The sequence below is a fragment of the Thamnophis elegans genome, chromosome 15 (assembly GCF_009769535.1).
Source record: "Thamnophis elegans isolate rThaEle1 chromosome 15, rThaEle1.pri, whole genome shotgun sequence".
NCBI classification, from domain to species: Eukaryota; Metazoa; Chordata; class Lepidosauria; order Squamata; family Colubridae; genus Thamnophis; species Thamnophis elegans.
The window spans coordinates 24721354-24748515 of record NC_045555.1 but is presented as its reverse complement, the minus strand read 5'-3'; the positions used below and the strand labels follow the sequence as shown (position 1 = coordinate 24748515).

The 27162-nt window shown below is 45.1% G+C and overlaps 1 protein-coding gene across 2 annotated transcripts in view; it reads left to right on the top strand.

Moving 5' to 3' along the window:
• The window catches only part of VCL (vinculin), a 95898-nt gene that overhangs the window by 56059 nt on the left and 12677 nt on the right, over positions 1-27162 (top strand). For both annotated transcript variants that reach the window (XM_032231889.1, XM_032231888.1), the window contains exons 7-18: positions 438-528; positions 2909-3056; positions 5960-6113; positions 6627-6802; positions 9023-9213; positions 10414-10613; positions 12917-13045; positions 14932-15081; positions 16024-16132; positions 18467-18769; positions 20931-21055; positions 23886-24071. In XM_032231889.1, coding sequence (XP_032087780.1) covers positions 438-528; positions 2909-3056; positions 5960-6113; positions 6627-6802; positions 9023-9213; positions 10414-10613; positions 12917-13045; positions 14932-15081; positions 16024-16132; positions 18467-18769; positions 20931-21055; positions 23886-24071 — 1962 coding nt within the window. The remainder of the gene's footprint in view (positions 1-437; positions 529-2908; positions 3057-5959; positions 6114-6626; positions 6803-9022; positions 9214-10413; positions 10614-12916; positions 13046-14931; positions 15082-16023; positions 16133-18466; positions 18770-20930; positions 21056-23885; positions 24072-27162) is intronic.

Here is a 27162-nt window from a genome sequence, read left to right as displayed (position 1 = left end):
TTCCTGTGGCTGGATCCACCCCCATGAAGATCAAACAAAACAAATCCATTTCTTCCAGCAGCTTTGCACAGGAATTCTTGTCTAAACTCCTTGATATGAAGTGTGCATGTGGTGTTCTCTGTGGCTGTCATTCTATTATCTGAGGGTAAAGATTTAACAAGAATGCCATCCTATTTCTTTTTCTCTCGAGTGTTCTGTGCTTGGAAAACAATGGATCACAATAAGGCCTTAAGGAGTGCATGTTCTACCTCGTGCATTTTGAGTAACAGAAATGTGTCTGACATTTAATATGTGCGCTGCTGATTATTTCATGAGTTGCTTATCATGGGAGAGAGTTGCCTGCAAACCAAGAAGTGGTTTGTTATTGTAAATTGCATCAACACCTGCATTTGCTAGTCCTCTATGAAGATAATCTCCTATTTTCTTTTTCGGGAAAGGACACGGAAGCCATAAAGAGAGCTCTGGCTTTAATCGATTCCAAGATGAACCAGGCCAAGGGATGGCTCAGGGACCCCACTGCTCCAGCAGGTAATGTGGACAGGGATCAAAATGAAAATGGGGCAAGATGAAAGAATATTATTCAAGAGGGAAAGAAGGAAAAAAATGCAAGTAGGGCTAAATTAAACCCCTTTGCCGCAGTCCTTGTTAACCCGGGCAATGACAGATCTGGTATGGCAGCAGTGTCAAACTTGATTTCACTGAGGGCCATATCAGGGTTGTGTTTGACCGAGGGGGCCCGGGATGGGAGTGGCCAGGGTGGGCGTGGCCAGTTCAACATTACCCATGTCAGTGCCTGTGGTGGCTTAAGCATTCTGCCAGCGAAAATGGGTCCCGAGCTCTGTTTTCAGCTGTGACGGCCTCCTGCAACCCTCTGCCAGTGAAAAGGGAGCTGAGGAGGGCCGTACGTGTGCCCCATTTTTGGCGTCCGTGCATCCCGGTTTTGGAGGCCAAAAATGGGGTGCGTGGAGGCCGAAAATGGGCCGTGCAGAAGCCAAAAGCGGCCGAAGGGTGGAGGCTGAGGGGTGGATGGGGCTTTGGCAAAATTTGCTCCATAAGACGCACAGACATTTCCACCGAACTTTGGGGAGACAAAAATGTGTCTTATGGAGCTAAAAATATTATTTTGGTTTGGTCAATAGTACCACAGTGCTTCCCCTATCAATGACAATCTGCTAAGTCCCATTTCTGCCCCTCCATTAAAGAACCATCGATATTTTTCTCAAATTTATGCATGATGGCAAAATAAGAGCCAAGATTGTTGGGATGCTGAATTATGGTACACTTATTCTCACATTCCTTTTTTGATGGCGTTATTGCACTCATAAACACAAGTTACTTGCTGGGGAAGCTTTTAGATTCCTTCAAGGAAGGCAAATGGACTTAAGTATTTGCAAAATATATTTGTCTCAATTTCTTTGCCCATTCATCCATCCAGATTCTAGGCAGCTTACAGAGATTTTTATTTTTTACTTTAAAAAACACACACAAAGCAAAAATTTAAATTATGATTAAAATACAAACCTAAAAGTGATAAAATTAAGAAAAGGGGTTGCAATGTCTCCATCCTGAAAGGAAAGAGCTTCCAGAAAGCCAGTAGGGTGAGGACCAAAAGTACTTTAGAGCAGAATTCCCAGCGTTGCTCAGCCAGCCAGTCAGGCTGGGAACATGGCTGGCTGGGGAATTCTGGGAGTTGAAGTCCACAGGTCTTAAAGTTATCAAGGTTAGTGGGCAAGCTGCTCCATAAGAGAGTTTGGGAATCTTTGCTTATTTTGTTAAGTTATCCAAATAATTTAGCTTGTAATCTTCCTTAATTAATATTCTGGAATGGTTTCTGTTCTTGGTTATTGCATATTTATTGTTATATTAGCATAACTCATTTGTAAAGAAATATGATCCATATTTAAATAGTTATACTGTATATGAGCTGAGCTCTATAATTAATTAAATCAATTTGTCTCTCCATCTTGATTTGAATATGTTAGCCTCAGAATGTTGATCACATTTTGAAATGATGGAATAACATCTGACATATGCCATGCTAGGCTGTTTAAGTTAATTTAGCCAACTCCTTTTAACTATTATAGTTAGGATGCGGCCAGTTAATATTAGTAAAAAAAAATCTTGGCTCCAGATTTGCAGAATTATATTTATTTTCTTTCTCAAGTCTTAACACCTAAACTTTTTTTTTCAACCCGATGGATTGCATTTGACAGGCAGCTAATGAAAACTTGGCCTCCTTGGTCAAGACAAGGATACTCCAGACCAGTGATGGCTAACCTTTTTGTCATCGCATGCCCACACCCATAATGCAATGTGTATGCGACACACCTCCGTGCGCCCTGGCTCATGTGCGGGAGACCCCCCCCCCCCGTTTTGGGTCTAGCAAGCCTCCCTGAAGCCGCCTGAGATAAAAAAGGGGCCACGGGGTTGGTGCACCCCCCTGTGCTCCCCCCATCCCTGCACATGTAAGCATAGTCCCTTGCCCCCTGCACATGTGTGTGCATCCCCTGCATGTCCTCTGTGCATGTGTGGGAGAGACCTGAAAATCAACTAGCCAGTGAGAGGCATGCATGCATGCGCAGTGAAGTTGACCTTGGCCACACGTGTCATAGGTTCATTTGACAGGAGACATGTTTTTTTATTCTGCTTCATCTGCTACTGAATTTGCTGCCTATTATTTTCAGCCAATCAATGGGAGACTCCTTCTCGTTTAAGAGACTGGATCTCACAACTTCAGATTCTGTTCATTTATCCACATTATTGTGGGCTTTTAAAGCAGAATCGCCCTGTTTCCATGCTTAGGTAAATTAGCTGTTCAAATTCTCAGTGATCAGCCTTTTGTGAATATTGAATTAGCCCGACGATGCATCAGATACATGGCCTCTATTCACCCATTCTTGCTTCCTAGGTGACGCTGGTGAACAAGCCATAAGGCAAATCCTGGACGAAGCAGGAAATGTTGGAGAATTGTGTGCAGGCAAAGAACGCCGGGAGATTCTAGGCACCTGCAAAATGTTGGGCCAGCTGACGGATCAACTAGCTGATCTTCGGGCCAGGTAAGCCGCTGCCAACAAAATAACAAACCTTGCTTTTCTTTAAAAAAAAAAAAATGCTAAAATCACCCACAATTTGTATCTATTTATTTTACCAGTGGACTAATAGTGGTGGATAAAAATTGTTCAAGAGGATAGCTTTCCTGGCATTGTCAGGGGTGGGATTTAGCCGGTTCGCACCGGTTCGAGTGAACTGGATGTTAATTTTGCATCTGGTTCACTGAACCTGTTGTTGCAAGGACCGGCTAGCCCGCCCACCCTCCCCTCCCAGGAGTCTCCATGCAGCCCGTTCATCATGCCAGGTAAGTGTAGGGCCTGGACGGAGGTTCTGGGAGGGTGAAAAACGTTCCTCCTGGGAGTCTAGAAATGGGCCCATTTTCGGGCCTCTGGAGAGCGGCGGAGATTGTTTTCGCCTTCCCGGAGGCTCGAGGAGAGCTTCTGGAGGCCGGAGAGAGCAAAAACTCCTCCCCCCCTTGCTGCGGTGTAGAAGACTGAGTAGGTCATGCCTACCATGGCCACGCCCTCCCAGCAACTAGGCAGAGCACCGGTTGCTAACATTTTTCAATCCCACTCCTGGATTCTGCTTGTCAAATTTTCATAGAGAATTTCCATCAGTTTACAGTTTCTCTATATCACCATTTAATTTTATTTAAGGCATTCTTAGTGTTCTTTTTCCTTGTCCCTGATGTCAACCTTGTCAGCTAATCCAGAGAGGAAGTTTTTTTATTGTAAAATTACCTTAACGGAATGTGAAAGGACACTCCCCAGCATAGATGAACTCCAAGATTAACCTCACACCAACAATCCAGAAGTAAACAATACCCTAGTCAAGAAACTGCCAAAGAGCCAATAGCAAGCAGCCCAATCAAAGAATCTCTAAGACCATCCCCATCAATATTGACAGGCAAACCACTAGAAATGTGATGGATAAGCTTTTTATTGTTGGGTGCCAAAAATGTAAGGACGTGCGTGCTATTGCGCGCACATATGCTGGCACCCATCATGCAAAGCGCACCCCCACGTGTACATATATGCACACACACCCCACGCTCCCCCCCCCACATGCGCCGCACTACTCGCCTCTACGCTGAGCTTGGTATTTCCTCCAGGGCGTCAGGGGAGGCCTCCCCAGGCTCCAGGAAAGTTCAGAAATGATGCGTTTCCAGCTTCCAGGGGACAAGGGGAGGCCGTTTTCACTTCCAAACTTCCAGTTGGGCCTGTTTTTCGCCCTCCCCAGGCTCCAGAGGCTTTCCTAAAGCCTGGTGAGAGTGAAAACACCCTTCTCCGGCCCCCCGAGGCTGAAAATCAGCTGGCCTTTCAGCTGGAGCCAGCGGTTCGCCATCACAGCATTAGAATATAAACTGATGGCAAACAGCACTCCCTACTAGCACGGCTGATGTTACCTAGTATGGGTAATGAAACGTCTGCAAGAAAACAAGCAATGTCAGAGAGCACCAAGAACCCCTCATGTTAACCCTGACGTACAAATATTCTCCTTTTTTAGTCGAAACTCAACTGCACATACACTAGTGTCTCATATACACCCATGACCCATTCCTTGTGGTAGGAGGAATCTCCAAGGCTGCTTTGAGTTGAGGCCAAAGTTGATAAGGTTGAAAATGGCAATTGTACAAGTTTTTGTTTGGGTCTTGTATCCTAATCCACCTCTCTTCCGTTTTGAGGGGAGTTATCTTGAATTCAGATTCACGAATGGTATTATACGTTCATAGAAAAGTCTCCATTATACTGTATTTTTAATGGAAGCATTCCATTAAATGTTGTAGTCTCAGTGTTTCATTGTTTGTTTAATGGTTTTATTACTGAGGAAAAGCAGGGGAGTGTAAAAATATGTTTGGTGGATTATTTCCCCCCAATGTCACAGTGAAGACTGCCAGAAGTGGCTTAATTAGGCAAAGACTGTTCCTCTTCCTATTGTTCCTGTTTGAATACCTTTTAGTATTGGGTTTCATGTCCACATGAGAGTGCTTAGAACAGGAGTGTCAAACTTGATTTCATTGAGGGACGCATCAGGGTTATGTTTGACTTCAGGGAGCCAGGGTGGGCATGGCCAGCTTGACGTCACTTGTGTCGTGGGTGCCTGTGGTGGCCTGAGTGCTCTGTCAGCAAAAATGGGTTCCAGAGTGTCGTTTTCAGCTGTGACAGCCTCCTGCAACTTTCAGCCCTCGAGCTCCATTTTTGGCTGTGATAGCCTCCTGCAACTCTTGGCCCTCCCGAGCTTCCTTTTTGCTGGCAGACTGTGGGCTGGTCCTTTGTTGTTTTGAGGATGGCCCTTCAGGCCAGACCTAAGCACCCCATGGGCCGGATCTGGGCCCATGAGACTTCAGTTTGACACCCCTGGCTTAGAATGTCCATGGACCACCAACAAGCCACAAGTTGCTCTAGTTTGCTCTATTTGTAGCCCATATAACCTCATCCACATCCATCTTCATGTTGCTGCCAACGGAACAATGTCAACATCTAAATCCTTTGCCATGTTCTTATGAGGCGTTCCTAATTTCTTTTCAGATGGATTATGTAAAGAAAACAAATACAGGTATTCTTTGACTTAGTGACCATTTGAAGTTGCGTCGTACCCTCCTAAAACTACTTACGACCCAATTTCAGCCACATCTGCCTCCCCCCATGGTCGTGTGATTGCATTTTGGGCAATCTTGTGAGGGTTGCTCATGGTGCTTAATTACTCTTCACTAAGTAGCTTTAAGAAGAAATGTCTCTAATCCAGAAGATGGCGGATAGCAGTGGGGAGGGGGAGATTCCATTATTTAGTTAGGGTAGGTTTGGCCTCATCATGGGTCCTACTTTGGCTTCATCTGGATTCTATGTACCCCGGTCAAGTGTTGCAAATGTATCTGGGGATTTATGCATCTTTTTCTCCCCTTGAACAGGGGTCAAGGTGCCACCCCTCTCGCCATGCAGAAAGCTCAGCAGATCGCTCAAGGGCTGGACTTACTAACTGCAAAGGTGGAAAACGCAGCTCACAAGCTGGACGCGATGACCAACTCTAAGCAGGCCATAGCCAAGAAGATTGACGCTGCTCAGGTACTCACAGTCTTGCCATGAAGAGGGAAGGGTGGTGGATACCCTTAAAATGATTTCTGATTTCTAACGGATAATGATTTTTGTTGCTGTAATGATTTGAGAATGATTGAATTCAACAATTACCGATCTTACGCAATGGTGGGTTTTACATTTTGTTACCACCGGTTCTCCCCGCGTGTGCCCGCTCACCTCACAGACACACACGCCCCTTCCATGCATACGCTTTGCACTCTCTTGCGCCTCTGGCGCATGTGCCTGGCCTAAACAATGTGCCTAAATAGGACAGCATAAAGCTGGGGCGGGTAGGCAGGTCCACCCATTATTTCCACTACTGGTTTGGGTGAAGTGGACCGAACCAGCTGAATACCACCTCTGATCTTACGTATTCTTCCCGTCTGCTTTCTGCAAATTCCCTTGGTGCCAGAACTGTTATTTTAACCTTGAGATAGACGTTGGCTGAATGTAGGAGATTCAAAGATCACAAGCCATTGACCCCTGTTTCTCTTGATGAAGAGCTGGCTGGCAGATCCTAACGGGGGCAGCGAAGGAGCAGAACACATCCGGGGCATTATGACAGAAGCCAGGAAAATTGCAGAACTGTGTGAAGACCCCAAGGAGAGAGATGACATTTTGCGGTCCATGGGAGAAATCTCTGCTTTGACAGCTAAATTGTCCGACCTTCGAAAACAGTATGTATTGGCTGCTTTTGTGAATATCTGAAAAACCCCTGGGTTTCGGTGGCCTGAATCCACCATGTATATCCCATTGCTTCAAGCAGGCTTTCCTAAAACTCTGACAAGATGCATGTCAACTCATAAAGCATTTACATATCTGTTATAAGTTGCCATGGAGCACATTCCACATATACCTTCGGCTAGAGTCAGATCTCAGATTACTACAACAGGCTTGGGAGACCTGCACCTCATTGGAGAATGTGATTTATGACACAGATTGAGGGGAGGGAAGAAACGGGCAAAGTTCAGCCATAATTTAAATGAGGTCAGATCTGACTGTAGTGGGATATTGCTGAAATGGTGTTCCTAATAAATGACGGTTTCTTTTGAAACTTGGCTTAAGGCTCATGAATTAATTAGGGCATCTTTTGGAAACCTGACAATGCATGGACTTCAACTGCAAGAATTCCCCAACCAGCATTCTGGGAGTTAAAGTCCACACATCTTAACATTGTTGAGATTGGCAAACTCTGCTTTAAAGTATTTGTGCTTTCATGTTGGGATAGCACTGGCTCTGTGTTGCTGCTGAGTAGCATGTTATTTGTGGGATGAGAAGCTAAATGGCAGGGTCAAACTCAATTTCATTGAGGGTCCCATTAGGGTTGTGTTTGACCTTGGGGGCTGGAATGGGTGTGGCCAATGTGGGTGTGGCCAATTCGACGTCACTTGTGTTGGGGGTGCCTGTAGTGGCCCGAGTGCTCTGCAAAGCAAAAATGGGATCCCAAACTCCATTTCCAGTTGTGATGGCAACTGTTCTGACCGAGGCTTCCCAAGAGCATGAAGCAAACTCCTTATCCCGATAAAAACCCCTTTTATTAATTGACTGTGAATTCTGCTCATTCACATCCAGCAAAGTCTTTCAAGGGAGGATTTACAGTCACAGACCTTATCTGACTTGGAGAGCTGCCAGGCCGATATCGGCAGAACTTGGGAAGGAGTCTCAGAGAGTCATGAGTCAATTAAGTGAACTAATTGTCTCCTGAAAACTCCACTCCCCTTCCGCTCCTCTTTTATTTCCTCTGGGAGGGGCCATTCATTGTCCACCTGTGGCCTTCCTTTTAAGTCAACCCCTGTTCTTTAGCTGTTCCCTTCCTCTGGCAAGTCTGAGCATGCACACACTGGGAACAGGCTCCAGCTTTTTATTGTTGTAAGAATAGAGTAGCCCCACTGAGGGCTATGTGGTAAATAAATTTTAAGAAATAAATCGATAAATCAGTTGCTTTTTGCCTTGATGTATGCGGACTTGAAAGGGATGCAGTGGCTCAGTGGCTAAGACGCTTGTCGATCAGAAAGGTCGGCAGTTCAGCGATTCGAATCCCTAGCGCCACTTAACTGAGTAAGCTCCCATTACTTGTCCCAGCTTCTGCCAACCTAGCAGTTCAAAAGCACATAAAAATGCAAGTAGATAAACCTTTGGTGGAAAGGTAACAGCGTTCCATGCGCCTTTGGAGTTTAGTCATGCCGGCCACATGACCACAGAGACATCTTCGGACAGCTCTGGCTCTTCGGCTTAGAAATTGAGATGAGCACCGCCCCCTAAAGTTGGGAACGACTAGCACATATGTGTGTGGGGAACCTTTACCTTTACCTTAGGTTTACAGTCCAGTGACAATTTCAAACTAGATTCTCAAATTACACATATACATTTACAAATTGCCCTATTATCCCTCAGAATATGTCCAAACCACCTTACTTTAAGAACCACTCCTTTGCTCTCTGTGTTGGGGGTCCAGCTGTGCGAGGGGAAACTTTACTTTATGCTGACTTGATGTGTGTGAGATGGGCAGTTACATAAATTCAATGAATGAATGAATGAATGAATGAGTGAGTGAATTAACAATCCAGTATTGTTTGGCGGATACTTTGAGAATTAGGATAAAAACTGAGATAGGTTTGCAGTTTTAATCAGGTTTCCAAAGTCTCCAGTCAATAGCAGTGTAAATTCAACCTTTCTTAATGATGCTTGTATTTTTCTCTCTGCTTACGATTCTTGCTCCCCCCTTGTAAATATAATCTTGTTTGACCACTTAACAAATCCACTGGGCATTGTTAACTTTAATGAGCAACAGTGCTTAAGCTCATGAGAAGCTGATTCATAGTTCTTCACTTAAACTTTGTCTTCTTAATGGGCCACTTTACAAGGCTTACTTAACAGCTGTTTCTTTTTCCCAATAGTGGGAAAGGCGATTCACCGGAAGCCCGGGCATTAGCCAAACAAATAGCGACATCACTTCAGAATTTGCAGTCCAAAACCAACAAGGCTGTTGCGAACAGCAGACCCGTCAAGCCGGCTGTTCATCTGGAAGGCAAGATTGAGCAAGCTCAAAGATGGATAGACAACCCTACGGTGGATGATCGGGGTGTAGGTAAGCTGTGTAAAAATCACTTCCTAAGAAAGGATGAGCAGCAAGGTCTCTATGATATTGCAATCTGGTGGCATTGGAAAAGTGGGGGGGGGGATTTGCAATGGCTCAACAGTTAAAGATGCTGAGCTTGTCAGCTGGAAAGCTGACATTCCAGATTTGAGACTCGAGCACCACATGATGGGGGGAGCTCCCGTTACTTGCCCTAACTCCTGCTCACATACTGTGTTTCCCTGAAAATAAGACCTGGTCTTGTTGCTGGTTTTTTTTTTTTTTTGCTCCAAAAGATGCATTAGAACTTTTTTTGGGGGGAAACACAGTACTGCAGATGGTGAGGGACCGGCCGCCACTGACTCAGCCCCACCTAGCAGGGTGTACCACCCCCTGGCACGCGCATAAGAGCCAGTGAGCATGGGGGGATGCTGGTGTCTGGCAGCAGCTGTAGCCCACTGGCCCCTTGGTCAGCACTTGAGCTGCACATCCTATGCAGCGCACGTGAGTGAGTGCTGTGACCGCCAGGCTGCCCCTCCAAGCAGCAGGCAGAGGTGCGGGCAGGGGGGCAGGCACATGATGCATGGCTGCCTGCCCTGTCATGGCTGCAGGCAAACAAAGACAGACAATGGGACAGAGTGGGTGGGCAGATGTGCGGTGCAGCATGTCTGGCAGGCTGGATTGCCTGCGTCCCCCTTCCCCCTGTGCCTCTGCCTCCTTTGTACCCCCTCAGGGGAGGGGGCCATGTACCCCCTCCCCTGAGCACTGACGATCTTAAGTGGGGCTTATTTTTGGGTAAGGCTTATATTACAAGCTTCCTGAAAAAAATCATACTAGGACTTATTTTCTCATTGGGTCTTATTTTCAGGAAAACATGGTAGCAGTTCGAAAGCATGCAAATGCAAGTAGATAAATAGGTACCACTTTGGTGGGAAGATAACAGCACTCCATGCATCTCAATGTATAGCCATGCTGGCTATATGACCACGGCAGTGTCTTTGGGCAATGTCGGCCCTCTCAGCCCAAAAACAGAGATGAGCAATACCCCCTAAAGTCGGTCCCGACTGAACCTTTACATTTCCTGCAACGGCCTACCATTATAATTCTTGATTTTACTCAATCTATTTTTCCCTTTTGCACAGTTTCTTTCTCTTGCCTCATCCGTGAACCAAGAGAACAGCTAACCGAAAGGTGAATTGTTTTTTAATGCAGGCCAGGCTGCCATCCGGGGACTGGTGGCTGAAGGGCGCCGTCTTGCCAACGTCATGATGGGGCCCTACCGCCAGGACCTGCTTGCCAAGTGTGACCGGGTGGAGCAACTCGCTGTCCAGTTGGCTGATTTGGCTGCAAGAGGAGAAGGTGACTCTCCGCAAGCCAGAGCTGTGGCTCTTCAGCTGCAGGAATCACTGAAGGTAAAGAGGAGGAGGAAATTAGAAGATTCTCTCAGCAGATTTGCCTTTTTAAACTTAGCTGGCAGCCCATAGAATAACTGTCAGGCGGGAAGAACCAGGATTCTGTGTTAAGCTGATGTCCTGCTCAGGAGTATTCATAAGGGGGGGATGCGGTGGCTCAGTGGCTAAGACACTGAGCTTGTCGATCAGAAAGGTCGGCAATTCGGTGGCTCGAATCCCTAGCAGCGTGTAACGGAGTGAGCTTCCATTACTTGTCCCAGCTTCTGCCAACCTAGCAGTTCGAAAGCATGTTAAAAATACATGTAGAAAAATAGGAACCACCTTTGGTGGGAAGGTAACAGCATTCGGTGCACCTTCAGCATTTAGTCATGATGGCCACATGACCATGGAGATGTGCCAGGTGGCCAACTGTGGGATGGAGCCCGTGCCCACGATGGCATGCGTGCCCACAAAGAGGCCTCTGCGTGCCACCTCTGGCACACATGCCATAGGTTCTCCAACACAGCCCTAGGGCAACTTTTCCTGACTATTTTAAGATGCGTGGATTTCAACTCCCAGAATATTCTGGGCGTTAAAGTCCACACATCTTAAAGCAGCTAAGGTTGAAAAACACTGCAGTAGGGTTTAGGACAGCTAAGCACTCCTAGACCAGAGTTACGCACTTCTGCTGGAAACCCTGATTTTTCTAACTGTTGAATATGGGCAATTGTAGGAGGCTTTCATTGGAGTCCCTGTTTACAATGGTTGCAAAGATGCGTGGGAGCACCTTGCTCAAGAGGGGGATGTTGGGGACATGGGGGACCTAACTGGGTAACTCCACTCTTTCTTCTCATGAGGATGCACCTTGTCGTGGTATAATGGGCCCAACCACATCAAAACAGAACAGAGAAGCATTGTGAGAGTTGTGTTGGAGAATACACAAACCAGCATACAGAGACACTGCAGTTTAAATAGGCTTTGACTTTCGTGGAAATAGAGGTATCAGAGTCCATCAAACAGTCCAAGTCATACACGGATAAGACAGTCAGTCATCAATGTCTTTCAGTTAAGGGATAATCCAAATAACATAGTCCAGTAATCATATAATCATTTCGGCACACAAAGTTTGCTAACAGTTTCAAAACTTACAATAGCTCAGGACAGTCAGATCAGATCAGCCCAGGATCTAATAAACAGAGAGAGAGAGAGCTAACAGACATTCTGGCTCCCTCCTATGGCCGATTGAAGAAAACAGCAACCAATCACATTTTACAGTATGTTTAAAGAAATAGATACAACCTTGTTACATGATTTATATATTGCCAACCCAACCGTTAGAATTATATTCCTAACAGAGGACATGCGAGCTGTTGCTCTAGGTCAGCTGCAGCGCGCATGCGTGGGCTGGCCAGCTGATTTTCTGCCTCCGAAGGGCCTCCGTAGGGCTGGGGAAGGCCATTTTTGCCCTCTCCAGGCTTCGGGAAAGCCTCCAAACCCTGGGGAGGGCAAAAAAGTTTGGAAATGGGCTGTTTCTGGCTTCTGGAGGGCTTCCGGGGGATGCTGTTTTCGCCTCCCCAGGCTTCAGGAGGTGGGGCGTCATGCATGCATGTGCAGGGGGGGCAGCAGGGGGATTATGTGCGCATGCATGGGGGGATTGAGTTATAGGTGTGGGCACACATACACTATTACACATGCATACTTTCATTACCTGAGCCAAAAAAGGTTAGCCATCACTGTTCTATGTTCTTCTTCAAAGCCTCCAGTATTTGACCACCCACAATTTCTGAAGGCAAGCTGTTCCACTGGTTGATTGTCCTCATTGTCGGACATTGCTCCTTAGTTCTAGGTTGCTTCTTTCCTTGATAGTTTCCATCCGTTGCTCCTTGTTCTGCCTTCATGCTCTTTGGAGAGTAGGTCCGCCTTCTCTTCTTTGTGACAGCCCCTCAAATGTTGGAACATTGCTATCATGTCGCCCCTAATCCATGTCAGAGGTGGATTTCACATAATTTTACCACCAGTTCGCTGCGCACCGAAAATGTGAGTGCGCGTGGTTGCACCCTCATTTCACTCCTATACATGCTTTTTGTGCATGCGTGCGGCCTTCCACACATATGCTTTTCTTGTGTGAATGGCTTACACACATGCGTGTGGCTTAGAAAACGTGGATAAATAGGACAGCATAGCGCCGGGGCGGGTGGGCAGGTCTACCTGCAGGTTGCCACTACCGGTTCGTTTGAACTGGTCCAAACCAGCTGAATACCACCACTGATCCTTCTTTTCATTAGATACATCTATCAATCTGAAATGTCTTAATTCTTGTTAAGGATCTTAAATCAAGGATGCAAGAAGCTATGACCCAGGAAGTGTCTGAAGTGTTCAGTGATACCACAACCCCAATCAAGCTGTTGGCCGTAGCAGCCACTGCTCCTCCAGATGCACCTAACAGGGATGAGGTGAGTGGTCAACAGACATTTTAATTTCCACCCTTCCAGCCTGCCCTGCTGTAAAGTGATATAACTATGGTTGTTTTGAAGATGCCAGCCTTTGAGGATTCTATACCAATGAATTAATGGGATTTTTTTTTTTGAAACAATGCTTGATTTCTGAGTTCCAACAATTTATTTCTTGAAGTCAGCTTTTGTAAATAGGATTATGTTAGAATATTCACGACTGGGAGAGATCTGGTAACAAGGTCAGCCAATGAATAGGCATAGCAACTAAGTCAGCCAATGGGAGCTTAAACAGATCTGAGTCTATACTGAGAATCGAAACCGAAACTACTCTGTCTGCTCTGAACTCTGAAATGAAACTAACTGTTCTCTCCTGTTTGTGTTCGGCTTGCAACTTCTACCACGTTGAAAGAATCTACTATTGGTATTGTACACCTATTCATCTATTTTCGATTCCCAGCAAGGGTTTGGCTAGCTGATGAGAGCTAAATAGCTTGAAATAGATCTATACTAGTCTCCCTTTATTTATTTATCAGCACAAATATAACATATATATATATATATATATATATATATATATATATATATATATATATATATATATATATATATATATATATATATATATATAAATGAATCCAGTTGAATCAGTTATCTTGTGTGCTTTCTGGATTTGATTTTTCTGCAACAAACTCTGGTAGGTTATATGTAATTTGATTGGACAGGACAAAGTCTGTGGCCTCACAAAGTTAGGTTTGTACCAGGTGCAAGAAGTTGCAAGCCAATAAATATAGGTTTAATGCATGCTAACACTTTCAAGAAGACTCTGAACTACTGATGGTCAAAGCAAATTGGGGGTAGTTAGGAGTCAAAGGAATTAAGGGAGGGCGGGACTTAGATCCCTTGTGGGTACAAAGGGACTCAAGACTGATGACAAGCTTGACCCCTCCCTCATGCTCAGCCTGGTCGCCTCCTACAGTTTGGGACCTAAGCAATTTGTTGAATTACCCCAGGGATGGGTTCCGACAGGCACTACTCATGTGGACACTGCGCGCACATGCACAGTACTCAAAAACAAGATGGCACTGCTTACAGCACGGCCTGGAGAACAGGTTTGGGGTCATGGCAGGCCTGGGTCACTGCCGGTTCTAGAGACCCAGGCCGCCAAATCACTACCAGTTCAGCTGAACCGGTCCGAACTAGTAGGAAGCCACCACTGGATTACCCTGTTCTCTGCACCCCTAAATCTAGGGTCAAAGCTCTCCATATTTCATATTTCTCCTCTGTGTTATGCTCAAGTTTGGAAGTACTTTGGAAGCACTTCATGTCTCTTGGGAGACCCACCTGCTCCCACCTCTTTTAAGCAGAATGTCAATGGAGATCTTCCGTCATGGTTGTCCTAAAGCTGCTTTTTCAAGAGGCAACTGGACTTTCTTGTTTTTTTCTTTTGAAGATGTTTCGCTTCTCATCCAGGAAGCTTCTTCTGCTCTGACTCGATGGTGGGGAATGAAAGGATTTATGCTCCTTGCAGACAACTGGTCATTTGCATCCTTTTTAGAAAGTCCTTGAGGCTACCTGGAGGTTTATCTGTGTCCTCAGGGTCACTTGAGTGGTGCAAATGGGTGTGGAGCCTTCTTGGAACTGCTGAAAGGACTGTGTTGTAGACTGGAGATAGATGATGTCGTATCCCTCCTCCTCTGATGAAAGAGGGCTGTTCAAGTGTTGACTTGGATGGCCTGTGAACAGCCCTCCCTTCACCCAGCCTTCCATGAATCGCTGCAATATTCTAAATCAAACCGAGGTTGAGTGGGTTTGTTAAAGTTGGCCCTGGCTCAGTTTAAACTCTTGAGCCCCTTTCAGTTTGTTTAAGGCTGCACTTAACCTTTCAGGTCTTTGATGAAAGGGCAGCCAACTTTGAGAATCACGCAGCGAGGCTGGGGGCCACGGCAGAAAAGGCGGCTGCCGTTGGAACAGCCAACAAAAGCACCGTGGAAGGCATCCAAGCGACCGTGAAGTCAGCAAGAGAACTGACGCCTCAGGTGGGTCTTCTCTCTCTCTCTTTCTCTGACTCTTTCTCTCTCTCTGTTTCCCTTTCTTCCACCCAACTCCTTCCTTCGTTCCTCGTTCCCTCCCCTCTCTGTTTCTCTCTCTTTCTTTCTCTTTCTCTCTTTCTTTCTTTCTCTGACTTTCTGACTTTCTTTTTTTCTTTCTCTGACTCTCTCTCTTTCCCTTCCTTCCACCCAACTCCTTCCTTCCATCCTTCTTTCCTCCCTTCCTTCCTTCTTTCCTTCCTCATTCCCTTGCTTCCTCCCCCCTCTCTTTCTGTCTTTCTTTCTTTCTCTGACTCTCTCTCTCTCTTCCACCCAACTCCTTCCTTCCTTTTACTCTGTCTTCCTTTCTCTGACTCTCTCTCACACTTTCTTTCTCTCTCTCTTTCCTTTCTTTCTTTCTTTCTTTCTTTCTTTCTTTCTTTCTTTCTTTCTCTCTTTCTTTCTCTGAGTCTCTCTCTGTTTCTTTTTCTTCCACCCAACTCCTTCCTTCCTGCCTCGTTCCCTCGCTCCCTCCCCTCTCTGTTTCTCTCTCTCTCTTTCTTTCTCTGACTTTCTCCCTCCCACTCCATCACACATGCCTAAAACTTTGACTATACTAGATGACATCTAGGATTGAAAGTATGGAAATGGCATGAGAGCCCTGTATCAGGCCCTGTGCTATCCTTGAAGTCATCAGCTGGTCCTAGGGGGAATTCACAAGCAGGCGCGGGGTGGTGGTTGGGTACCTCAATTGTTTGTCTCCAGCATCTGGCAATGAGCTATTCAGAGTTACATTAAGCCATTGTAATTAAGAAATCTCAGAAGACATTCCTGTTGATTTATAGGTTACAACCTTGGAATAGTAACCAAACTTTCAGTTTATTAAGGCCGACAAAGAAAATTCAAGGAAATTTGCTTATTGTTCTACATGAGATCCCTTTCTATCTGCAGGTGGTGTCTGCTGCTCGGATCCTCCTGAGGAATCCTGGAAATCAAGCGGCTTATGAACATTTTGAGACCATGAAGAACCAATGGATCGACAATGTGGAAAAAATGACAGGTGGACATAAAGGGCCATTGCAATTATTTTCAACCATACTGGGGGTATTTTCTCTAATGATAATGGGTGAGATGTTGAAAGAAAAAGGAAAATGACTATTAGATGTTCTTACTTTCCACAAAGGAAAGGAAAAAGAAACGAGTGCCGGGAATCAGAACAGGCTGGTGTTTTAGACAAGTTATTTTATTTATTTAGCGTATGGCAAATACATGGACTTATATTCAAATTAGTGGTGAAATTCACAATTTCCTCCTATCAGTTCTGTGGGGGTGGCTTGGTGGTGGTAGTCATGTGACTGGATGGGCATGGCCAACATTTTTTAAAAACTTTTTTTTTTAGCATTTTTTAATTACCGGTAGTTAAAAAATGCTTTAAAAAGTTTTTTAAAAAATCCCAGTAATCAGCTGTGCAACAATCAGATGTGCCATGCAATCGTTGGAACTTTTTTGTTTACTTTTTAAAGCATTTTTTTTGTACTACCAGTTCACGTGAACCAGTAGCATTTTTACTACCGGTTCGGGTTAACCAGCCCAAAACGATAGTACTTCACCCCTAGTTCAAATGTTAATGTCCGGTCCACCCAGCCATTCAAGGACAGAGTGGATTATGTTGAAAAACAATGTTGAAAAACATTTGGACACAATGTGATGGATATTTTTTCCAGGAGCACCACAGTCACACTGAGGGGTAGAGACAAGACCCCACTTAAGCAATGAGTCCTGGCAGACACCAGGTTGGATGTGGGTCCTGTTCAGGGTTGACCAAAGCCGGCGAGGAAGATCAAAACCTGGCACCTTTGTGTAGGGTCATCTATGTAACTGCCTGTATCTGGGCGTTCAGCAGCCCATTTGGGTTTCCCCAAGTTATATCATACATTGATAACACTTTGACCTAACATTGATGATGGCCCCTCCTAGGTGTGCTACTACTCTCGTAATACCTCTTGGAGATGATCCAGAAGAATATCACTCCATTATAGCTGAAGCGGCTGAGAGGTCAGGGAGATTCCTTGTGGGTCTAACCACACTTGGCCAATAAATAAATAAATTTTTAACATTTCTAGCCCTCTCTTTCGGAGGAGATTTCAGAGATCATCTCTCAGGTGAAGCAAGGCTGGGTTGATCCACAGACAGAAAAATTTGGAGAACATTTTCTAAGAATCCTATAGCTGGACTCTCAAAACATCTTGCCGAAAAGAAGTTACTTGTGAATAACCAGTATTATTTTATGCTTAATGCTAGTATAGCCTAAGTCATGCGATTAAGCAAAGAAATATGTTCCCTTTTCTGCCTTTAGAAATTCAATCCAAACTTTCTCCATGGTCCAGGGTTATTTTTTACTAGCTGATAACCCAGTGCTGTCCCGGTATTTATTTATCCCAGCCCTCCTTCCATGAACGTTGCTGCAATTTCTCATGTTGGATTTTCCCCCTTACAGAGGGAACCCCCTTGTGGAATACTGTGAAGCCGTTACCATGGCTACTCCACATACTGTACAGTAGAAGCCATTTTAAGGCAGCATGGTAGAAGCCATATGGTAGAATATTATGCAATTTTTAAAGTTGTGGATTTCGACTCTCAGAATTCCCCAGAAAGCCAAGCTGGCTGGGGAATGCTGGGAGTTGAAGTCCACGAATCTTAAAGTTGCCCAGGTTGGACACCCCTGGTCTAACCTGTTGAGCCACATGATGAGTTCGGTCTTGAGCAACCCTTGGGTGATGCATGTACCGTATTTTTCGGAGTATAAGACATACCTTTTTCCCTCAAAAAAGAGGGTGAAAATCTGGATGCGTGTTATACACCGAATACATCATTTTTGCCTCCTCAAACTCCACCTCCTTCACCAAAATGGCCCTGCATAGCTTGTAGGAAGCTTTTAGAGAGCTCCAGGGGGCTGGAGAGGGCAGAAATGAGCAAAAATGATTATTTTTAACCCCCCCCAACCCCCAGGAGCACTATAAGCTTCCTAAAGGCTATCCATGCCCTTTTTTAAAAAAATGAAAAACGGGCCAGTTTTCACAAAAAAAAAAGGGCCAGTTTTCACAAAAAAAGGGCCAGTTTTCACAAAAATGGGCCATTTTTTGCTCATTTGTGGCCCCCCACCCACCAGAAGCACTCTGCAAGCCCCCTAAAGGCTATTCATGGCTTTTGTTGGGAAAAAAGAGCCTGTTTTTGCGGAAAATGGGCTGTTTTGGGGAGGTTTGCAGAGTGCAAAAAACCTTTTTTTTTATTTGCCTCTTTAAAAACCTTGGTGCATCTTATACTCCAGTGCGTCTTATATTCTGAAAAATACGGTATGTAAAAAGAGGTAACATTTTTGAATTTTCCATTCCAGGATTAGTAGACGAAGCCATTGACACCAAGTCCCTCTTGGATGCCTCTGAAGAAGCCATTAAAAAAGACCTGGACAAATGTAAAGTAGCAATGGCCAATGTTCAACCACAGATGCTGGTGGCAGGGGCCACCAGCATTGCCCGGCGAGCTAACCGCATCCTGCTGGTGGCAAAGAAAGAGGTGGAAAACTCAGAAGATCCTAAATTCCGTGAAGCGATTAAAGCCGCCTCAGATGACCTGAGCAAGACCATTTCGCCGATGGTGATGGATGCAAAAGCCGTGGCAGGCAACATTTCTGACCCTGGTGAGTGTTGCGCTAGGCTGTCTCCAACCACTGGCCTTTGACATTCTTTCCTAGGAAGTAAGTGGGGAGCTTCTGGCAACTTGTGGGGTTGCTTTGGTGGTGCAATATAAGAAGCGTCACCAAGTTGGCAGGCCTGGAAGCCATCTTTTGCATTGGGCCTTCTGGCCTGTCACATTCAATGCTATGGGAAAATGGGAAGGCGATTATATGGAGAATGGGCAGTGGTTGGATCCTCCTGGTTTAACAACCGGTTCAGTGATTATGCATGCGCGTGTGCAGTTTGAAAAAAATCTTCACTTCCGAGTTACTTCGGAGGAGTAACACAGCTGATTCATGCAGCAATCCACTCTGCTTGGCAAATCATCTGAGAAGATAAGGGTAGGAAAATAGCGCTGGCGGGCGGGCTCATCTGATTGTTGGGGTGAACTGGTTCGCTCCCAGCTGGTGATCAGAGCTACAGGTTTGCCCGAATCGGTTGAATCTCACCACTGAGTATGGGAAATATATAGTCTAAATAGCAGGGGTGGGTTCCGGCAGTCACTACTGATAAAAAGAACTTTGAGGTTTGCTCGTGGCTGTGCTGTGCGTGTGCTTTTTGCATGTTGTGTGCGCATGCACAGTGCAATAAAAAATGTTATGCGCATATGCAGAAGCAAAAAAACAAGATGACGCTGCCTGTGATGCTACCTGGAGAACCGGTTCGGGTGCATGACCGGCCTGGGTCTCTGCTGGTTCCAGCGACCCAGGCCGCCAAAGCACTACCGGTTCAGCCGAACCAGTAGGAACCCACTTCTGCTAAATAGCATTCCTTTCTCAGAAAGTCAAGGACATTCTCCCTGCACCTGGGAGGCATCTCCAGTTTTGGATGGTGCCTGATTGGACCATGTGATGGACATGTGGGTGCTGGGCAGGGACTTGAACTTTCTTTTGGGTGGGGAAAACCTGGAAACTTTCAGATTCGGGTTTTCCCAGATGTGCCAATATGACATGTCTAATAAAATGGAACTTTGAGGAACTTCAAAACTCGGAGTCTTCTTTTGTTGGGGGTGTTACTTGGAACCCTGACACATGTTATGTGAGTGAACTTCTTTTTCCCCCAAGTTTCTACCCATCTAATTCGATCCAGCTGATTGGCCCAGCTGCAGCTATCAGCCAAAGAGTTGACTGGCGGGAACCAGAAGATGGGCTTTCTCTATTGTAGTCCCTGCCTGGTAGAATGGTCTCCCCATGGAAATTAAAGCCCCCCCCCCCCCGACCTTGTTGGCCTTTCACAAGGCTTTAAAACTGGGCAGTGTTCCCCAGAGTGGGTGTTTGGATTGTGTGATCGGCTTGCTTACACCTCTTTACTATTAGTGGATCTAACATCACGGCTGTACTTACAGGATGCTTTTATTGTTTTAATGGTTTTTGATTGTTTTAATGGGTTTCAGAATTTTAGAATTGTAGCCATAACAAAATCCTTTCTAGAAAGCCAAGGTCATCCTTTGTCTTTTGCACCTCTGCACCTGACTGGAATTGGATGGGTGGAACTGCCAGCATGGCAGTGGGAGATTGGACCATGTGATAGACTTATGGGTGTGGGGGAAAGATCTTAAACTTTCAACTGGGTGGGGAAAACCGGGAAGCTTTCAGATTCGGGTTTTCCCAGATGTGTCAACATGGCTGTCTTAATGAATTGGAACTTTGAGCAATACTTTGCCTTGGACTCTGATTTAATTTTGGGTGTTATTTGGAACCCTCAGAGTCATGTGGAAAAGATCAAGTCCACATGTGAAGGTCCCCTTAAATTGATTTATTGCTAAAAAGCCTATGTGTAGGGGTCTTCTCAACTAACGGTTAGTATTTGCTTGGAGTTAAATAAGGGTCAGTTCAAGGAAAGTTGAATTTAGTTTGTTTGTGACTACGTAGGGATTCTAGAATGATCCCTCATTTAACTCCAACCTCCAGGTTCTGAAACTCCTTCTCCTACATTAAGTTTAATAATTGCTTTGTTTCTTTATCTTACCACTATCCCTGGCTCCTGAGTCTCTTAACATCTCTGGAGAGTTTTGTATGTTTTGGGTTCAGGTGGTGCCAAGTTGCTGCCCAAAGCTAGTGTTAACTGCTAGATTAAAGCACTTTGGTAGCAAAACTTTAAAATAATCTCTCTCTTTTTTGCCAGGTTTGCAGAAGAACTTTTTTGACTCTGGATACAGGATTCTTGGAGCTGTAGCCAAAGTCCGAGAAGCCTTCCAGCCCCAGGAGCCAGATTTTCCCCCTCCTCCTCCTGACCTTGAGCAACTCCACGTAAGGAGCCATTGGCATTAGCATTGTTGATGAAGAAGACAATCTGAATCTGCAGCTGTCTGTTTAGAACTGGGTTTCTCAAACTTGGCAACTTTAATATGAGTGGACTTCCAGGATTTGGAAAAATACTGGTTTAGAGCATGTTTGTGTGTTTCTGGGTTGTGTGACTGTATTGCATAACTAAATCACTTGGCATCTAAGTTAGATTCCAAAAACACTGATATCACAGTATTCCTTTCCATTTTCAGAATAATTTGTAACAGGTTTTTGGGGTGTAATTGTAATTTCTGTGGCTTCTCTCTGACTCTTGATTTGCACTATCTGGCTCCTGTATGGTTTGTTAAGGAAAGTAGCAATTTGCGAAATGCATGCCACTCAGTGCTTACGGTCACACCTACACTAGAGGATGTAAATATATTCCTAAATAGAAAACACAGCCAGCTGTCTAAAAGTGGAATAGGTTTATTTTTAAAAGATTTAAATTGGTGATTGGGATTGCAGAAAGTCCTTCACCTCTGGTCACCGGAACTTCCATCAAAGGACAATAGAACAATAGAGTTGGAAGGGACCTTGGAGGTCTTCTAGTCCAAGCCCCTGCTTTAGCAGGAGACTCTATATCTTTTCAGATGTAGCTACCCAGTCTCTTCTTAAAAACCTTCAGGGATGGAGCACCCATGATTTCTGAAGGCAAGCTGTTCCACTGGTTAATTGTCCTCACTGTTAGGCAGTGTCTCCTTAGTTCCCAGTTGCTTCTCTCCTTGATTAGTTTTCATCCATTGCTTCTCATCCTTGGTGCTTTGGAAAATAGTTTGACCCCCTAGTCTTTGTAGGAGCCCCTTTGTAGGAGCCCCTCAAATGCTGGAAGACTGCTATCATGTCACTCCTAGTCCTTCTTTTCATTGTAGACATACCCAACCGTTCTTTGTAGGTTTTAGCCTCCAGCCCCCCTAAAAATTCATCTCGCTCTTCTCTGCACTCTTTTCAGAATCTCAACATCTTTTTTACATTGGGGTGATCAGAACTGAATGCAGTATTCCAAGTATGGTCTTACTAAGGCTTTGTAAAGTAGTACTAGAACTTCATGTGACCTTGATTCTATCTTTCTTTTAATGCAGCCTAGGATTGCATTGGCTTTTTTGGCTGCTGCCGCACATGGCTGGCTCATATTAAAAGTGACTGTCCACTAGGAGTCCAAGATCCCTCTCACAGTTACTATTTTTGAGCCAGTTTTCGCCTAATCTGTACTTGTACCTTTGGTTTTTCCTGCCCAGGTGTAAAATCTTGCTTTTCTCCACATTAAATTTCATTTTGTTGAAAAGAGCCCATTGTTCAAGTCTGTCAAGATCTTTTTGGATCCTGACCTTGTCTTCTGGGATGGTAGTTTAGCATCATCTGCAAATTTGATGAGTTCCCCTTCTATGACCGTCTCATTCAGGTCATTTATGAAGATACTGAAGACATTGCCAAGCGAATTATTTATGGTTTATCAAGATATTGAAGATTTCACGTAAGAGATGTGGTCATTAAGAGAGTAGCATCAGTTGGTCGTAAACGGCATCACGTGATGCTGCAGCCATTGAGAACGCATGCCAGTGGCCTGGATTTTGATCATGTGACCATAGGTATGCTATGCCCATCATAAGCACAGGCATGAGTCCTAAGTCATATTTTTAAACACCATCATAACTTTGAACGCTAAATAAATGGTCTTAAATGAAAAACTGCTTGTAGTTGCAATGAAAATGTTCAGTTGAGGAAATAGATTTCTATCTGAGCAGCCTGGAAATTCTGGCTGTTTGCTTCTCCCTTAGCGTGCTTATATAACACATGGCTAGCACAATAATTTAATTTTAACTAGCTCATAACTCGGTGTTGCCCGGGTATTTATTTATAGGTGGAAAATGTCTCGACCAAATGTAATTTCTAATGTTGGATTTTCCCCCTTGCCAGAGGGAGCCCTCTTGTGGAGGACTGTGAAGCCGTTACCATGGCAACTCCACTAGGTTGTACAGCAGAAGCCATTTTACGGCAGTACAGTAATTTTAAATCATTTTAAGGCACAACAGGCTGTATCTTAACAGAACACCCCCTCCCGAGGGGTGTCAGGGGTGTCTTACTCCCACAGTATTTGTTTCCAGAGAGTAAGTCATCTGTGTACCAAGTTTTGTTGAAATTGTTTGAGGCATTCTAGAAATATTATTTTTTGTTGTTAGTTGAGAAGTCGTATCCTACCCATCGCAACCCCATGGACATTCTTCTAGGCCTTCCTATCTTCCACCATCCTGTGGAGTCCATTTAAGGTCACACCCACTGCTTCGGTGACTCCATCCAGCCACCTCTTTCTCTGCCATCTCCTCCTTCTTTTGCTCTCAGTCTTTCCCAGCATTAGGCTCTTCTCCAGGGAATCCTTCCTTCTCATTAGGTGGCCAAAGGATTTGAGTTTCTCCTTCAGGACCTGGCCTTCTAAAGAGCAGTCAGGGTTGATCTCCTCTAGGATTGACCGGTTTGATCGCCTTGCTGTCCGAGGGACTCGCAGGAGTCTTCTCCAGCGCCAGAGTTCAAAGGCCTCACTATTATGCAAGTTAGCAATTCGGAAAACCCCAGTGAAGAGTGAAGGAGATGCCTCTTAAGGATTAGGAGATAATTGCAGACAAATGTGCACAAAGTAAAATTTCACTTTGCCCTCAGCCTTCTGAGTCATAAGATTCTTGTTGTAAACATCAACTAACAACAGGGATTACTGTTGTAAACAGGCCAAAAGCATTAACATGTCCATCGTGGAATTTGCTATGGATCCGGCTGTTGAAACCCAAAATGCTTCTTTCCACAGCTCACTGATGAACATGCTCCTCCAAAGCCCCCCCTGCCTGAAGGGGAGGTCCCTCCTCCTCGCCCCCCACCCCCCGAAGAGAAGGATGAAGAGTTCCCGGAACAGAAGGCTGGTGAGGTGCTTAACCAACCCATGATGATGGCTGCCAGGCAGCTCCACGATGAAGCCAGAAAATGGTCCAGCAAGGTAGGTCCTTAGCGTAGATCTTTGGGATGATGCTTCTTGGCTTAGTTTGCTGACTTAGAAGATGCCCTTCAGGAGGATTCTGCACTGGAGATTAGAATTCTTCTCCTCCCACCATTTCCAGATCTTGTTTCCTTCTCGTCTTGCTTCGGGTGTGTGAACTTGGGAGTGTTTGTGCTGTTGGATTTTTCTGGAATCGGAAAGAACAAGAAGTCAGAACACGAAGCAGGCAAAGAATCTGGTGCTGATTCTCCCCCTTTGAAGTTTTATCTTGGAGGTGACTGTTGAAAGGATCCATTGGATGCTTTCCAACAAGGCAGGGATCTCAATTTGAATCAAATCGCCTCCCCTCTGTCCCCTAGGAATGATGGAGTCTAGCTTACATTTTGCTTTGGGGTGTGTGTTTGTGAATACTGTCTCTTTAAATAGATTTTTACTTATTCACAATACCTGTAGATGGGCCTCAGTTATAAGACTCCAGGCAGTGTTCCACAGGAGAAGCACATGGAACAAAATAAAACAATAATGCTTGATTATTTTGCAAAGAGCTAGAAACGGACATGATGGCTGAGTGGCTAAGACGCTTGTCAATCAGAAGATTGGCAGTTCGGTGGTTCAAATCCCTAGCACCATGTAACAGTGAGCTCCTGTTACTTGTCCCAGATTCTGCCACCTAGCAGTTTGAAATCATGTAAAAATGCAAGTAGAAAAATAGGAACCAACTTTGGTGGGAAGATAACAGCGCTCTGTACTCCTTTGGCATTTAGTCATGCTGACCACATGACCATGGCGACGTCTTTGGACAGCGCTGGCTCTTTGGCTTTGAAATGGAGATGAGCACTGCCTCCTAGAGTCGGGAATGACCAGCACCTTTACCTTTAGCTAGAAAGCTACGTGAACCCTGGAAGCTTCCTCTGGCTGTGTTTTCATATGTTACCCAAAGACACTGAAATGGTGCCTTAAAATATAGCATTGTATTAGGACATTTTGTAAAAAAAATTAAATAAAAATTTAAAAAATCTCAGGGAAGCACAGAAAAATAGATATTACCAATCAACTATCCTAAGAGAAAATGAAGTCTTTGTATATATATATTATGCATGCAAAACATTAAACCTTTTAAAAACCTTTTCTTTTTTTCCTTAGAGATGATACAGGAAAGGGCCCCACCCAGAACTAGCTTTCAGAGAGGTTTCTATCCTCTGGTATTTTGGTTCCCCCTTCATGTTTTGACTCCCAAGGACTCTGATATCCTTGTGGACTGCTAAAATGGTTGGCCAGAAGGGGAAAAATAAACCAGCAAGAGAATTGCTTGGTTTCTGTACTGTTCTAGACACCATTTATAGCAGGGGTGTCAAAGTCAAGGCCCGGGGGCTGGATCCAGCCTGCAGGGTGTTTAGATCTGGCCCACGGGGGCCTCCCTGGAAACAGCAAAGGACTGGCCTGGGGTGCCTCTGTCAATGAAAATGGAGCTCAGGAGAACCACACGTGGCCCTTCTGAGCTTTGTTTTCACTGGGAGATGTTTGCAGGAGACCATTGCAACTGAAAACGGAGCTCGGGAGCCCGTTTTCGCTGACAGAGTGCTCCGGCCACCAATGGTGCCCACAACATGAGTGCTGAGCTGGCCATGCCTTCCCTGGCCACTCCCACTCCAGTGTCCCCCCCCCACCGCCTCAAGGTAAAACACAATCCTGATACGGCCCTCAATGAAATCAAGTTTGACATCCCCGATTTATAGGGTTTGATAATGCAGTTTTCCCCATGCCCACTGCTATGTGTAATGGACCCTCTGAGGCCAGAAAGAAATGTTCCATTTTTTCCTAGGTAGCCTGATCATCTTGTTTTATTCCATGGTGGAAAGTTGCAGGGAGCTGCAGAGTAAAGGATAAAATACAGTTTTAGGGGTGTGTGTGTGTGTGTGTGTGTGAGAGAGAGAGAGAGAGAGAGAGAGATAGAGAGAGAGAGAGGGAGAGAGAGAGAGGAATTGGTAGAACATGGATGGAGATAGGCTAGTAGGACAGATAAAGGAAGATAACCAGGGTTCTCTGCTTGATTGCTGGGTGGTTGTGGCCATGTTGGGAGTGACCTAGTCAGCCCTCTACACCACAGGGGGTGGTTCACCTTCCCCAAGCTCCGGAGGCTTTCCTCGAGCCTTTGGGAGGGTGAAAACTGCCTCCCCTGGGTTCTGGAGGCCTTCCGGGAGGCCTGTTTTCCCCCCTCCCTGAGCCTCCGTGTGGGCCCTGCCCTTATCTTGCATCCAAAATGGGCTATGTGGAGACTCCTGGGAGTGGTGGGGGCAGGGGCAGGGTGTGGTGGGCAGGATCAGCCAGGGGTGGGATTTGGAGACTCTCCAAATTGGCCATCACATTAGCTGCGGGTTGTCCCGAACCCAGGCAAACCTGTAGCAGCCCATCCCTGAGGATAATGAGAGACTCCAGTGTAGCTAGTATGCCCGTCTAGGAAAGAATGGAGAATTGGGACAGGGCAAAGTTATTTTGTCTGTCTTTGAGCTTCCCCTCCCTCCTGTCAAGACAGCCCCTCCCAAGGCAAGATGCATCCCGCAATGTATATCTGTAAGATTTAAAGCTTTCCCTCCTTTTTAAAAGTGGCAAGTCTAGAAGATGCGATATTTGCCGATGTATATAGCCCAGCAGATGTTAATATTCAAGTTACTAACATGAAATACAGGACGTGTGTTTAAAATAATCTGAACAAGTTTTTCATCTTCTCTCCTTTTGTCTCCCAGTTGGCCTATAATGTACCTAAACTTCATCAGTTTCTCAAAACAATATTATTTATCCTAAATGAGCATTAAAAGATGCAACTAGTTTTTGCTTGAAGTCAGGAAATCATATAGTTTATTATTTTAGACCCTAGTTTCTTTCTCAGATATTGTACTACTATTAAATCTTGTGTTGATGGAGAAGGTATAGAAATTGGGGACAACCCAAGAATTAACATAAAGTGGCTAGCTAGAATAATAAATGACATTTGACATTTGCAAGTATAATAATCTGTTTTGTTTTTTCATTCATTGTCTACACCAGTGGTTACCAACGGGTGGTCCGTGAGAAAATTATGATGGTCCGCAGA